The 15,980-nt window shown below is 48.6% G+C and overlaps 1 protein-coding gene across 2 annotated transcripts in view; it reads right to left on the reverse strand.

Annotated features, from left to right (window-relative positions):
• Positions 1-2: 2 nt before the first annotated feature.
• BSDC1 (BSD domain containing 1) overlaps positions 3-15,980 on the reverse strand; it is a 28,742-nt gene continuing 12,764 nt past the window's right edge. For both annotated transcript variants that reach the window (XM_003937559.4, XM_003937560.4), the window contains exons 6-11: positions 14,484-14,599; positions 13,979-14,047; positions 13,734-13,812; positions 12,002-12,481; positions 3,304-3,407; positions 3-1,554 (exon numbers count right to left, since the gene is read on the reverse strand). In XM_003937559.4, coding sequence (XP_003937608.2) covers positions 1,522-1,554; positions 3,304-3,407; positions 12,002-12,481; positions 13,734-13,812; positions 13,979-14,047; positions 14,484-14,599 — 881 coding nt within the window. In that variant the 3' untranslated portion in view covers positions 3-1,521. The remainder of the gene's footprint in view (positions 1,555-3,303; positions 3,408-12,001; positions 12,482-13,733; positions 13,813-13,978; positions 14,048-14,483; positions 14,600-15,980) is intronic.

The raw sequence follows: 15,980 nt of genomic DNA on the forward strand, positions 1-15,980 counted from the left end.
GCTTCGGCTGAATCACTTTAATGCTGTTAACGGCAAGTCTGTAAAAGGTTCAGGACAAAGTTCTTTTTTCTTTCTTTTTTAATTATAAAACTAACAGCTGTTAGAATCTTTTTTTCTTTTCTGTTTTTTTGTTGTTGTTGTTGTTTTTTTCCCAGCTACAAAATACTCTGGGGAGATGCATTATAATTTAAAATATATAATATTGCACAAACAACCAAAAGGTTAATTAAACTAAAGGAGTAATTACAAAGAGAAAAACCCGATCCCATCAAAAACAAGATTCAGCATTCTCTCCATCCCACCCCCTCACTGATGGTTTGAAGTGGAAGTGACCCCACTCTTGGTATCCCTGACCACAATCCATTTCACTCACTGGTGAGCACAGCAGATGAGGTCCAAGAATCACCAGAGCAGCATCGTGAAGCACCAGGCTCTCCAGAGATTCCTGCAGCCCCTCATTCCCCCAGAGGTGCAGCTTTACCAGAGTGGAGGGTCAGAGCACAAAGGCTGGGTCTGTCTTCAGGAAGAAGAGCTTTTGCAGAAGCCTGATGAGAGTTTCAAGTTCAGCCCCAGGATAGCCCTTCCAGAAGCAGAAGGGCCAAGGCGGAGAAGCTAGGCTTACCAGAGTTGTTAAGTACTCGGCTCTGATCACCGCTCTGTACCGCTGGTAGCTATTTTGTGTCCTAAGCTACAGGGGAGTTGAGGTGGGTAGCTGGTTGGACAAGGTATCCTGCCAGGCAACACACAGAAGGGCCTGAAGTGACCCCCTCCCTTCTTGGGGAGGGGAAGAAACGCAAGAGGGAACTCCTGCAGGTGGCACAGCTGGGCTAAGGACTTGGGTGCATCTGACATGAAGCCCTGGGAAGGCATGGGGACAGACCAGCGTGGGCTGGAGGAAAGGAAGGAGGTGGGTCAGGGTTTGGTCTCTGGATTCTGGACTCCAAAGGAGTCTTTCCAGGAATGGAAAATGCCTGGGAGGGGGAGATTCCCAAGAGAGGCAAATTTCCCAGAGATAAGAGCCTCTTGCCCACTGGGATAGGAACCAAAATGTGTTCGCTGTCCCTGTTTAGCCAAGGGCAGGTGGCATGGCCCTCCCTGCCTGCTTATGGGTGGACAGAGTGTGTGGTCTCGGCTTCCTCTGAGAGACTGGTGGTTTAGCTTCTGTCTACACAGGGAGAAGGGCTAGAACTGTCCCTTGGGACTTTCCAGCAGGAGTGTCCAGGAACAGTGGGTGTTCAGCAGAAAAACGTAGGCTCTTTTGGTGAAGGGGATAGGTTTCCTCTCTCGGGTCATCCTATTGTTGGCACAAGTCAGAGTTCCTGGATTTATAGAGCCCCTTCCCAGGCATGAGCAGAGGCCCAGAGGGCCAGCAGGGAGCCACCACAGCATCTGTGCCCAGAGCTCTGGTTGGCAGAGGAGATTTGGGGGGACATTCTCAGTCAGAGTCTTCCAGGGCTGGGCTGAGACGAGTGAGAGAGGTGAGAGATGCCATGGGTGGGGAGCTGCTCCCTCCAGTTCCCCTCATTCCCAGTCCTCCCACTCTACATCTTCCAGCTGCAAATAGGAGGGGATAATGGAAATCACAAACACACAGTTATTCCTGAGTCAGGCCCAGACCTAACCTCCCCTTGCTGAGCAGAGCTGCCTCCCATCCCCCACCCCGGCCATACTCTGCCCCCACTGAGAGTGAACCCCAAGTCTTAAGGAATGTGTCTGAGGGGTGGGTTTGCTCTGATTATTTCAGACCTAAAGGAAATGTTTCCACCAGCCAACACCAGACACCACAAGGTGATGGCTGTCTACAGGAACCAAGTCAGTCCCAGTCCCTTACGGAGAATTTGCCTCCTGCTGAGCAGAGAATGCCATGGCTCTGAGACGCAGAGAACTTAGGAGGCCTGAGCAGATACTCGGCCTTGAACACAAAAGACCAGTGTGATCCAGGGCAAGTTACTTAACCTCTGGGTGAATGGGGGGCCACTGCCTAAGTGGCACTGTGGTCAAAAGCAGAGGTGGCAGTGGACTACAGGTGCTCACAAGGTCTTCACTAGGGGCGCCAACCCCCTAATTCCCAGCTCAAGTCTTCCCACGGAACCCGTTCTTGCTTTGTTCCTACTCTGGGCCTGCTGTCGGCTGAGCCCTGCTAAAGCAGGTTCTACAGTGTTCAGGTGTACTGCATGTCAGGTTTCAAAGAGGGCTGCAAAGACACAAAAAGCCAGCAAGCCCCTATGGCCTGACAGGGCACTATGGACCTTCTCTGTCCTGGGTATAGTGAGGTAGTCACAAGTCCAAAATACTCCTGAGTAGGTAAAATAATGCCCCAAGGTTTTAGTTTCGCATCATGAAAAACGAGGCCTTTCACATGTCTCTAATCTGTCCACCTCTTTCCAGCCTAGGTTCATGAGTACATGATGGAAGGACTCACTTGGTTTTTGTGTGACAGTGGAAGTAATGCTGACATGAATCAGGTATCTGGGCTGCAGCCATAGTTCTGTCACTTATTAGCTGGGAGAGCTTTAGACTGTTGCACTCTCTCAATCTAAATAAGCCACTTTTGATTCTGAGAGGTAGTAAAGAATAACAGTACTAAGGCCTCTTTGAGCTTAATAACTGTAATGAATTTTGTGGCATTTATCACGAATGTCTCCTGAGTGCCACGTCTCACGCACTAGCCGTACGGTGTCTACATGGATCACCTCATTACAACTTATATGCCAGGTTTTATAATGATCAAATCCATGTTTTAGATTAGGAACCAGAGACTCAGGTTAAGTAACATGGCCTTGATCACACTGGTCTTTTGTCTCCAAGGCCAAGTATATGCTCAGGCCTCATACCTGGGGACCACAAGTCAGAGGGTCTGGCAGGGTTTGATATCTGTTTTCTCTCTCTCTTTTTTTTTTTTTTCAAAGATAGAAATGAGGTCTCACTATATTGGCCAGGCTGGTCTTGAACTTCTGGCCTCAAGCGATCCTCCCATCTTAGCCTCCCAAAGTGCTGGGATTATGGATGTGAGCCACCGTGCCCAGCATGTCATCTGTTTTCTTAAGCAGTTTCTCAGGCAATTTTGATACAGAGCTCAGGTCAAGAACCCTCCCCTCTTATCACCCTGGAAATGAGGGGAAGTGGAGCCTGCTGATGACCACTGTTGTGGGACTGAGCAGAAAGCTCCAGCTTCTTTCCCACAACATGCCACCTCAGACAGGAGCAAGAACCCTCCTGAACGGACAGCTGGGCTGGCTGGGGACAGTTCTCACACCCAGTACCACTAGGCTCACTTCCCTCTGACCCACCAGGCCCACTCACCTCCCCAGAGGCATCCACTTTGGAAAGTGCCATCTGCACTTCCTCTTCGGTCATGTCCAAGTCAAAGTCTTTCTCCCAGTCCTCACTGATGTCTGTGCTTGAGCCTGGAACCATAAGCCACAGTGTGAAAGGCAGGAGGAGGCAGGGAAGAGACACCTGAAGAGGGTGTAGCTGGGAAGAGAGCACGCTTTAAAAGGTCTCGCAAATACACAAGTCTTTACATTCTGTGTTGACTCTGGCCCAGTGATCCCACTTTTCTGTTTTGTTTCTTCAGATGGAGTCTCACTCTGTAGCCCAGGCTGGAGTACAGTGGTGTGATCTCAGCTCACTGCAACCTCTGCTTTCCAGGTTCAAGTGATTCTCCTGCCTCAGCTTCCCACGTAGCTGGAACTACAGGCATGCGCCACCACGCCCAGCTTATTTTTGTATTTTTAGTAGAGACGGGGTTTTATCCTGTTGGCCAGGCTGGTCTTGAACTCCTGACCACAAGTGATCGGCCCGCCTCAGCCTCCCAAAGTGTTAGTATTACAGGTGTGAGCCACCACGTTCGGCCCCCACTGTCAAGAATCTATTCTAGGCCGGGCATGGTGGCTCACACCTGTAATCCCAGCACTTTGGGAGACCGAGGTGGGTGGATCACTTGAGGCCAGGAGTTGGAGACCAGCTTGGCCAACATGGTGAAACCCCGAATCAAAAAAAAGAAAGAAAGAAAAAATAATAATCTATTCTAAGGAAAAATCCTGAATTCAGTCAGAAATTTAGCCAAGAGTGTTCACTGCAGTGCTGTCATAGTGATGGAAACCTAGGAACAATCTGAAAGTCCACTGACAGGGAATTAGACAAGTAAATAGTGAGTCACATGATGGAACACTGTAGGCTGTTAGAGGTTAGGGTGGAGAGGAACTTCACATCCATACCAAACAGCCTTAATCTATGACCTCAGAAAAAGTAGGTCACTAAAGAGTGGAGAAGCACTGTGGCCCAGAGGCTCCAAGAGAGTCACAGAAATCTTCCAGAGGAAATAAACAGTGAACTGGCCAGGCACAGGGGCTCACACCTGTAATCCTAACACTTTGGGAGGACAAGGTGGGAGGAGCGCTTAAGGTCAGGAGTTCAGATCAGCCTAGGCAATATAGTGTGACCTTGTCTCTAGAAAAAAATTTAAAAATTAGCCGGACGTGGTGGTGCACACCTGAGGAGTCCCAGCTACGCAGGAGGCTGAGGTGTGATGATCACTTGAGCCCAGGAGTTCAAGGTTGCAGTGAGCTATGATCATGCCACTGCACTCCAGCCTGATGACAGAACAAAACCCTGTCTCTAAAGAAAACAAAATAAAAACCTCCTCTCAAACCCCAAAGCAGTGAACCTCTTCACCTCTTCCTCCTCACTCCATCCTACCCATACGAATCTTATTCCTCCAGAAACATACCAGGCACATTCCCAGCTTAGGGCTTTTGCATGGGCTGTTCTCTGTACCAGAAACTCGTCTCCTCAGATATCCACAAGACCAACTTTTCACCTGCTTCACACCACTGCTCAAATCTCACCTTCTAGATGTGGCCTATATTGGCCATCCTAGTTTAAAGAGCAACCCATCATCACCTTCACCCTGCTCTAGTTGTTCTTTTTTTTTTTTTTTTTTTTGGAGACAGAATCTCACTCTGTCACCCAGGCAGCAGTGCAGTGGCACAATCTCAGCTCACTGCAACCCCCACCTCCTGGGTTCAAGTGATTCTCTTGCCTCAGTCTCCTGAGTAGCTGGGATTACAGGCCTGTGCCACCACACCCGGCTAATTTTTGTATTTTTAGTAGAGACAGTTTTACCATGTTGGCCAGGCTGGCCTTGAACTCCTGACCTTAGTTGATCTGCCCACTTCAGCTTCCCAAAGTGCTGAGATTACAGGTGTGAGCCACTGTGCCTGGCTCTGGATTGTTCTTTTTTCCATTGCAGTGATCATTTTCTAACATATTATATAATCAGACTTAATATGTTTATTGTCTATTAATATATTAGAATATGAGCCTTGTGAGGGCAGGGATCTTTTGTTTTTTCTCTTATGTATTTCAAGTTCTTAGTTGGCACCAAATAGTCACAGACCCTTTCTGTAAACCAGGGGTTGGCAAATGATGGCCCATGGATCAAATCCAGCCATGTCACATCATTTGCTTACATATTTTCTGCTCCTGCTTTCATGCTACAAGAGCAGAGATGAGTAATTTCGACTGCATGGCCCAAAAAGCCTAAAATATTTACGGTCTGGTCCTATAAAGAAAAAGTTTACCACCCCCTGCTCCAGATGATTCTGATTCCTGCTGTTTGTACTATTTGATAATCACTGCTCTAAACATTCATATTTGGCTATGACTACTTATAGTCAATATTAAAAATGTATATATAAAAGTTATTACTAAGAGTCAAACTACACAAGTAGTTCCTTTCAATAAAGCATGTACGGTCTGATTTCCAGTCTTAAAATGTGCCCACGGATGCATGCACACATGAAGAAGAGATGAACAAGATACTCAAATACACTAGGAAAGTTATCGTTAGGTGATGAGGTCATGGGGTGACTTTTCTTGGTTATTTTTTTCCCTAAAATGAACACATATTACTTTGTAATCTTTTTTTAAAGCACCTTTAAAAAGAGTGGGTCCCTGATCCTCCAATGGCATGACCAGTAAAAACCTCCATTTCTTCTTGTCCAACCTACTCCTCACCAGATACCTCGGCGCTGAGACCTACTCCTCAGCCCCACTCATACATTGCTTATACAGTATCCTGCATTATCCTGTCTTCTAGCCAGAGCATGGTCCCTGGAGCCAGGCAGGCCTGGGTTGAATACCTACTCCTTTACTGTGTCGTCTTGGGCAAATTATTGTGGCTTCAGTCTATTTATAAAACACGGATAAATGTGCCCTCTCTGCAAAAAACCACTGGAGAAGCTTATTAGAATGCAGATTCCTCGCTGGGTGTGGTGGCTCATGCCTGTAATCCCAGCAGTTTCGGAGGCCGAGGTGGGCGGACCGCAAGGTCAGGAGTTCAAGACCAGCCTGGCCAATATGATGAAACCCCTTCTCTACCAAAAATACAAAAATTAGCTGGGTGTGATGGTGGCCACCTGTAGTCCCAGCTACTCAGGAGGCGGAGGAAGGAGAATCGCTTAAACCTGGGAGGCAAGAGGTTGCAGTGAGCTGAGACTGAGCCACTGCACTCCAGCCTGGGTGACAGAGCAAGACTCTGTCTTGGGGGGGAAAAAAAAAAGAATGCAGACTCCTACTCTGCTAAGACTCCAACTAAGACTCCCAACTCCAACTAAGACAGCAGGTCTAGGTGGTGGCTTGTGAGGCTGCATTATAAGCAGGTACCTGTGTGATTCTGTGTAGACCTGCAGTTTGAGAAACAATGGTGTTAGAATTAGAGGTATGAATGCAAAGTGCCTATTATATATACACATGGCAATGAATGGCGCTGCCTTTCTTCTAAGGGCCTTGTCTCAGAGTTCAGTCATTTTGTACACGGCACCTCAGCAAGTCAGGGCAACCAAGACCCAGTTCTTCTGACTCTGCACCTACATCTCTCTGTGCCTGCAGGACACTTAGGTGACATTCATCTGGCTGTCACCACAGGCTTCCTGTGGGTTGGCTGGACTCCTGGCTGCTTCCTCACTTCAGAGCTTTGGCTGTGGCCGTAACAGCTTTCCCTAACCTCAGGTTGCCCTCTAGGGACTTGAAATAGTCTCTTTTTTTTCTCTCTCTCTTTTTTTTTTTTTTTTTTTGAGATGGAGTTTTGCTCTTGTTACCCAGGCTGGAGTGCAATGGCGTGATCTCGGCTCACCGCAACCTCCGCCTCCTGGGTTCAGTCAATTCTCCTGCCTCAGCCTCCTGAGTAGCTGGGATTACAAGCATGCACCACCATGCCCAGCTAATTTTTTGTATTTTTAGTAGAGACGGGGTTTCACCATGTTGACCACGTTGGTCTCGATCTCTTGACCTCGTGATCCACCCGCCTCGGCCTCCCAAACTGCTGAGATTACAGGCTTGAGCCACTGCGCCCAGCCTTGAAATAGTCTCTTTAGGCTTAAATGCTATGGCAGATCCTTTCAGGGGTAGAGAACACAGTATCCACTACCATTTCTGGAATATTCCATATCTGGGCTGGGCGTAGTGGCTCACGCCTGTAATCCAAGCACTTTGGAGGCCAAGGTGGGCGGATCACCTGAGGTCGGGAGTTCAAGACCAGCCTGACCAACATGGTGAAACCCTGTCTTAAAAAAAAAAAAGAAAAAAAAAAAAGGAATATATTCCACATCTACCTCTTGGGTGGGTATTAATAGTTCCAGTATACAGATGAGGAAATGAAGGCTTCAGGTGGCACAGGGAGACATGAAACTGGGCTCTCCTTCCACTCTCCTGTCACACAAGGAGAGCACTAAGGTCTCCATTACAACCTGCACGTGGCAGAGAGCTGAGACCTGTGCTACAATTAAAGACCTCAGGATGGAGTTCTACTAGTTTGGTTTTGAAAACCAGAAGTTTTCAGGTGATTGCTACCTGGTAGTGCTGTCACTCACAGCTCACAGCTCATTTCATTCTGTTTAATCAACTCTCTGCCTCCCTAGTTAAGAAACAGAGGCAAAAATACTGCTCTTAAGTCATACAGTCAGTCATGAAGTGAGGTCTTAACTTCCAGGCTCCTTCCAGGCCACAGGCCTGCCCCAGTCTCCCCTCCCGTCTCCAGCAGAAAGAACTCCAGTAGAAAGAAGTCCAGTCTCTCAGAACAGAGTAATCCTGTGACAAACTGCAGGTGAGAAGCAGCTGTGCAATGACAGGGATCACCCTGGGACCCAGTAAGACCCTTTGGCTAGGGCATTCCAAGAAACTCTGCTGTACCTAGAAACCAAACTTTATGTCACCCTAAGATGTGGGCCCAAGAGGAAAAAGGATTCACTTTGTCTCCAAGCCCCCATTCTTCCTTTTAAGATTTATTCCCTCTACATGTTCCCACAGTCCCAGCCGGTCCAAGACTCTGGCTTCCTCCCACCTGACTAGTTGTTTCTGGTGGGTCTTCTGTTGCACATCCCCAGCCCCTCCTTTCACAGGCCCCGAGTGCGGCAGAAGCAGCACAGAAGAGTGGTTCAGACCTTATGTTTGCCTCTCCTATAATTTCAGTTCCATCCAGTCTCCAATAACTACTAATCTTTTCTGATCACCCTCTTTGTAGCCCAATTCCAAATGAAACCTATAATTTGTAACTCTCTGTTTCACTGTCCCTCGCTCTCTCCCTTACTCAGCTCAGATTCCATAAGCCATCATTCTAATCCCTTCTTGCATATACTTTTTCTTTCGAGACGGAGTTTCACTTTTGTTACCCAGGCTGGAGTGCAATGGCGCTATCTCAGCTCACTGCAACCTCCGCCTCCTGGGTTCAGGCAATTCTCCTGCCTCTGCCTCCTGAGTAGCTGGGATTACAGGCACACGCCACCATGCCCAGCTAATTTTTTGTATTTTTTTTTAGTAGAGACGGGGTTTCACCATGTTGACCAGAATGGTCTCGATTTCTTGACCTCGTGATCCACCCGCCTCGGCCTCCCAAAGTGCTGGGATTACAGGCTTAAGCCACCGCGCCTGGCCTCTTTCCTTTTTTTTTGAGACGAAGTCTCACTCTGTTGCCAGGCTGGAGTGCAGTGGCACGATCTCGACTCACTGCAACCGCTGACTCCCTGGTTCAAGTGATTCTCTTGCCTCAGCCTCCTGAGTAGCTGGGAATACAGGTGCACACCACCACATCCAGCTAATTTTTGTATTTTTAGTAGAGATGGGGTTTCACCATGTTGGCCAGGATGGTCTTGATCTCCTGACCTTGTGATCTGCCTGCCTTGGCCTCCCAAACTGCTGGGATTACAGGTGTGAGCCACTGTGCCCAGCCTCCTTTTTTTTTTTTTTTTTTTGAGACAGGTCTCAACTCTGTCACCCAGTCTGGGAGTGCAGTAGAGCGATCTCAACTCACTGAACTCACTGCAGCCTCAACCTCCCCACTCAGGTGATCCCCTCCCATTTCAGCCTCCTGAGTAGCTGGGACTACAGGCATATGCCACCACATCTGGCTAATTTTTTGTATTTTCTGTAGAGAGGGGTTTCACCACTATGCCAGGGCTGGTCTTAAACTCCTGGGTTCAAGCGATCCACCTGTTTCAGCCTCCCTTCAGTACTGCAATTACAGGCGTGAGCCACTGTGCCCATCCAGACTTTCTTTTCATCCACTGATTTTACCTGGCTAAACTTGAACCTAATTAGACCCAACTCCCCATCTGCTCCGTTCCTGCACCTGAGCAACTGAATGTGGCTGAACAAAAATACAACAGGTTGATGGTCTTACTTAAAATCTATAATCACAACCTCAATGGGCCCTGGGACCATCCACCCAGCAACCCTATTGCACCTGTCGGGCCCATCACCTACTCTTCCCTCTCCTACAGGACTATTTCACACTATCTGAAATATTTACTGGGTGGGTGACTAATCTTAGTTTCCTACCACTAGAAAAATGGGAAAAAGAACACAGATCTCATAGGGCTTTTGTAAGGATTGAGTAATATGCATATCAAGTGCTTAGCACAGATCTAGACACACAGAAAGTGCTCAGAGAATGTTACCTTTATTATCATTTCCCCAAAGCAGGGCTCTACTTGAATTTTTTCTCCGATTGAGGCTCTATCATGAAACAATTATCCTGTTTACAGCAGACCAAACAAAGGCTTAGGGAAGATTAGTAACCTTTCTGAAGTCCCATGGCTTAACTTATAAATCAAGTTGGGATTTGAACCCAGAGCTGTCTGAACTCCAGAACCGACGCCCTTAGCATCCATGCTCTGCTGATTTATGGCCTCAAGGCCAATCTTCTGAATCCAGCTTAAGGTTTTAAATTCTGAAATTCTATTTCTGAGTCAACCCACTCACCCTTCTCATACTTCCGTCTCCTGGGAGACAATACGGAAGAGTGAGTTTAGGTCACCGCCCCTTAAACACGCTGCCCCATGCCCTTTGCTAGTTGGACTTTGTAGGCCCCCTCAGCTTAGACTACCACTGCCCCAAACTCTCCAACTCTCCTATACAAGGCTTCTCCTTGGTGAAGCACCACAGATGTCCAGAGATTCCTTCTTTCTCTGAACTCCTCCAGTACCAGACTGACACATCCTGCTTCATGCTTCCTCAAAAAGACTGCAGCTTCTGCCTCTTCCCACTGTGTCTTATAAAGAACAGGTAGGACCTCAATGGACGACCTCACTGAATTAGAGTCAGAAGGGAAGCACTGGGTTGGAGACTGCAAACTCCATGGTTTCTATCAGGGAATAGGTTAGGGGTACGGTGGGGTCCCTTTTCCATCCACTGTAGCAAACCAGTCCCTTACAGCGCTGGCAGGCCAGGCCTTCCCTGCTGGGCAAGCTTTGTGGCTGTGGGGCTGGTGCTGAGTGTTCGCAAAGACAGGAGAGCATGTGTGTGTAAAGAGTGTGGGTGGTGGGGGGCTGGGGGGTGGTTCTTGCTGGTAATCAGCCATCTCTGAAGTGGCATTTTGGATGTGGCAAAAAGGCTGACCCCAAGGCTATCCTTGTCCTTCAATTCCTGCAGTTACAGAGGTTCCTCTTTGACATAAATTCAGAGTCTCCAGTCTAAAATTCTATTATACAGATACAAAACTGAAGCTCCAATACTCAAGCTGGGTCACTGTAAGTTCATGGTGTTCATTTTATTCTTCTTTAAATGGTACGTATGAGTTTTGTTTCTATATTTCATAATAATGAAGGCTTAGGGAAGCCGAATGACTTTCCTAAGGTTACACAGGGAAGAAGACCCTTAACATCAGTGTCACTGGGATTCCCAAGCGGGGGTAAGGTTAAATTGTCCAAAAAGATAGAAAATGGCGGTGTGCTAGTGAAGGGCATGGGCTTAGAGTCAGACCTGGGTCTGAATCTGGGCCTTCCGGCCATATGAACTTCGGCAAGTTACCTAGTATTTTTGGGCCTCACTTTCTTCATCTGTAAAATGAGGACAATAATACTGACCTCACTGAGTTGTGAGATATAAGTGAGAATTTAAGTGCCATATAACATATTTAGCATGGGATCAAGCATCAAACTTGTTTTGTTGACTCTTTTTTTTTTTTTTTTTTTTTTTTGAGACGGAGTTTCGCTCTTGTTACCCAGGCTGGAGTGCAATGGCGCGATCTCGGCTCACCGCAACCTCCGCCTCCTGGGTTCAAGCAATTCTCCTGCCTCAGCCTCCTGAGTAGCTGGGATTACAGGCACGTGCCACCATGCCCAGCTAATTTTTTTTTTTTGTATCTTTAGTAGAGACGGGGTTTCACCATGTTGACCAGGATGGTTTCGATCTCTTGACCTCGTGATCCACCCGCCTCGGCCTCCCAAAGTGCTGGGATTACAGGCTTGAGCCACTGCGCCCGGCGTTTTGTTGACTCTTAAGGTGCCAACAATTTTAAGATGCATTCTTATTTCAGAGATTATGTGTAACTTAGAATTAATGAAATACGTTAGCAAATAGTCAATATATGGCAGCTATCATCATCATCATCAGAAATGAAAAAAATGTGCTCACAGTATTCTAACAAGGGATAAGAGACAAATCTGCCTTGGGAAGTGGCCCTGACCCATACAACCGTCTGGGCCTGGGCCTCCAGACCTACCTTTCTTTCCATTGTTGGAGGGTGTAGACTTCCCACTGTCCGAGTTCAGCTCAAACACCCGTAAGTCTGTGGGTGCCTCCTCCCTCAGAGTCTCTACTCTGGCTGGAGGTCTGGGCTCTGGGCCGCTGGGGTGGCCAGCAGGGGTTAGAGGCTTGGAGTGAACAGGTGGTGGGGGTCCAGTCTCGCCCACATCCACAGCCAGGCCCTGTTCCTCCAAAGATGCCTCCAGCAGCTTTTGGGACAGGTCCTTGGGCAGCACTGATGCCTCAGGTGCAGCAGCAGGGTTGGCGATCTGTGTCACAAGGGAGATGCTCTCGCTGCTCTCTGATGGAGTCACCTCTGCTGGGGGCTCAACTGAGGTCACCAGATTCTCTTCACAGGGGTTCTGGGAGCCAGGTCCTCCTTCAGAGTATGTAGAAGTTTTGGCCACAGGAACCTTTCCTTCTTTTGGAGATGCGGGTGAAATGCCCATGAGCTCCTCTGAGGAGAAAGAAAGGGAGGGGCAAGAGGGAAATGTACCCTGGCCAGCCCTAAGACAACCTTGAAGCTCTTGGGTTCCCACCAAAGTTTACTCTGATCAAGACTCAAGCCAGGCATGGTGGCTCATACCTGTAATCCTAGCACTTTGGGAGGCCGAGGCAGGTGGATCACCTGAGGTCAGGAGCTTTTGAGACCAGCCTGGCCAATATGGTGAAACCCTGACTCTACTAAAAATACAGAAAATATTAGCTGAGTATGGTGGCACATGCCTGTAATCCCAGCTACTTGGAAGGCTGAGGCAGGAGAATCGCTTGAATCTAGGAAGCAGAGGTTGCAGTGAGCAGAGATTGCGCCACTGCACTCCAGCCTGGGCAATGGAGCAAGACTCCGTCTCAAAATGATAAAAAAGACTCAATAGTGTCATTTAGCTTACCCCTTTGCCATCACAATGCTTCTGCAGACACTCCCTGCTAGTCAAAGTCCTGCTTAGCCATTGGGCCTAATGTCTGGTGGGCTTCCAGCAATGCAGTCCAAGGGGCTGTTATTGATTACAAAGCCATGGCTGGAAAGTGAGTCAGTTTTGGGTTCAGGTTGGGTTCTGCTACATCCTAGTTTGGGTTCTGCTGTGTCTGCTACATTGGGCAAGCCACCTAACTTTTAACTTACCTTTTAACTTACTTTTATCCTTAAGAGGGGTAATGGCGTTGTGGTAAGGACTCTATGTAAAGCTCTTAGTGCAGCCTGGACATATGGTATAAACACTTAAGAAATGCATTAGTAGTATGTCATCCAGGAAGTGGCAACATGCTGTTCTAAGCTGAGCTACAGGTAGAGGATGCTCAGCTCCCTCCCTAACCCAGTGGTTCCCAAACCAGCCTGGGCATTAATATTACCAGGGAGCTTGTTTAAAATACATGTCTGGCCGCATCTTTACAGTCTTCTTTACAAGGTGGGGAAGGGAAACTGGATTTTCAAGAAGCTCACCAGTGACTAAGAGGCAGCTGGTTCATGGGCTGACAGGGGAATCTGCACCGACTGACACATGTGATTTCTGTACCTAAATCAGAATTCCACTAGCCTTGTTCAACATCCCCTTGTTAGCTCCGCCTATCCTCAGCACATACAATGTGCTCATGCCCTACTCTTCCCTGATGGGCACCAAGTCTCTCCAGGCTTCAGAGAGCATGGCCCAGCTCAGAGTGCCCCACAGACAAGACATGTCACTTGCCCCTCACCTCTCAACACCTCTTACCGTCCTCCTCCTCCCAGCCAGGCTCTTCAGAGATGCTCTGTTCCGCCCGCTGCTTCAGGACATCCCTCCGGGCCTGCTCCTGAGTGTGGGGAAGCAGATGGCCAGAGGCAGTCAGGGCACCCTCTTCCCAGACCCTGGTCCTGATCCCAGAACTCTTGGCACCCTGTATCCCTTTCTTCTCTCAATAAATCCAGCCTGCTTCCCCTAGTGTTGAGAGGGGACCTCCCCAGGATAGACCAGCATACCTGCTCTAGCTGATGGACTTTATAGAAATACCGATGCCAGAATTCTGAGTGGGAAACAGCTGCTGGAACCTGGAGGAAGGGGAAAATGGAGGTGAGACTTTGGGAGTGTTCGTGTGGGGTCTGTGTCCCCAGCCTTACCAGTCTGTTCCCATCCAGTATGGATTTCAGACCCATTAAGTGGCTTAGCAGTGATAGAGCACTTCCACCCCCACCAAAGTTTTGGCCAGATCCCCCTTTCTGGTCCAGGTTGGCCAAGGAGGGAGAAAACAACTCCTATCAGGATTCGCTGGCCCTTCCAATTCTCACCATTCTCTGATTGCCAGAAACCTGGCAAACCAGCTTCTCCCATGTGGGTTCTTGGCTTAGGACGTGGCTGGTCTGGGTCTACGGGGCCTCCCAGTGCCCTCTGGGCTAGATGGCTCCGCAGTGACTGCGAACATGTCCCTCCCACCTCCCAACACCTCAAGCCTGGAGCTGGCTGAGGCCCTGCAGGCTGGACCCTCACCATCTTGGTGTAGAGGGCCCGGATGGAGGGGCTGCCTACAAGGAGCTCTGAGATCTCCCCCTTCTTCTCCTCCAAGCAGAACTGGGAAAGCCAGGCTTCAAACAATTCCGGGGGCCCTGCAGAGGTACAGATGCTGATAGTCAGTTCCCTTGGTCTGGGGAAAGAACCCTTGGCCTACATAAAATACCTAAGGCTGGACATGGAAAATGAAGAAAGCCTGTGTGTTCAAAGGCACTTAGCCCAGGGTAGGCGGTCAGGCAGGGTGAAGGGATGGGTGTGGTACCTGACTGATCTCCAGAAGGGGCTACAGTCTCCATTTTCTCATATCCCTGCTTGCTTTTTAGCCCATGGCACCTGGCTACTGAATCTCCTCCTCTCACAAACAGCTGTTCTCAGGACACATGACCCCAGCTGCCTGAGCCAACATCGATTTCTCTGTTTTCCCTCATGTGACCACCTCTGACCCTGGGGACCACTGCCTTTCTCTTGAAGCCCTCTCCTGGCTTCTCACTCCTTTGTTATCTTCCTCCACTTCTCTGTTCAGTCCATCTGAGTCTCCGTGGGCTTCTCATTTTCCTTTCCTTTCCATATCTCTCTAGCTTTTTTTCCCCCAAAATAATTGCCTCTAAACCACAAGTTTCAACCTCATCCTCCCACTGATAATTCCTGTCTCTCTCTTTGCATCCCAGGCTACTCTCTGGGCCCTAGATCCAGAGATCCAGGTACCCCTGATACTTCTACCTGCAAATATACCGTGCACTAATTTTCCTTCCCACTTGATTATCTGACAGGGTTATTCAACCTGGGGGCCATCCTTCTCCTCCCTTATCCAATCACTCTAGATCACACTTCCTCAGTGTCTCATTTTTTAGAGATAGAGTCTTGTTCTGTCACCCAGGCTGGAGTGCAGTGGCGCAGCCTTGGCTCACTGCAACCTTGATCTTCTGGGTCCAAGTGATCCTCCTGCCTCAACCTTCTGAATAGCTGAGGCTACAGGCATGCCATCACGCCTGGCTAAACTGTGTCTTTTATTAAGCACAGTGTCCTCTTCATGCCACCTGACTCTTCCTAGATTCTGGCCTTACCCCTGACACAGGATTCCTACCGAGCCGCCTAACGGGTCTTCCTGTCTTCTGTCTCTCCCTCTCTATTTCATTCTTCACAATGCTGCCCCATGGGCTGCCTTACAAACTGCAAACTCTGATCACCCCAGGCCTCAAAACCTTTCAACAGTTCTCCATGGGAGGGCTTTTTAAGCTGGAGTCCAAGGTGGGCTTCAAAGGGTCAAAGAATTCCCATACTGCACAAAAAGTTTTGTGGAGAAAGGGCTTGTCATTTTCAATCGATTATTAAAGGCCTTTGTGACTAAAGAGAGGTCTAGAGCTACTACTATGAGCCTTTTAGGCCAAAATTCCAACTGCCTGGTCTGGCACACAAAGCCCTTCACAATCTGGCTCCCATGAGCCGGTCTCACTGCCTTCACTTCCTCATACGTAC

Source organism: Saimiri boliviensis, chromosome 11 (assembly GCF_048565385.1).
Source record: "Saimiri boliviensis isolate mSaiBol1 chromosome 11, mSaiBol1.pri, whole genome shotgun sequence".
NCBI classification, from domain to species: Eukaryota; Metazoa; Chordata; class Mammalia; order Primates; family Cebidae; genus Saimiri; species Saimiri boliviensis.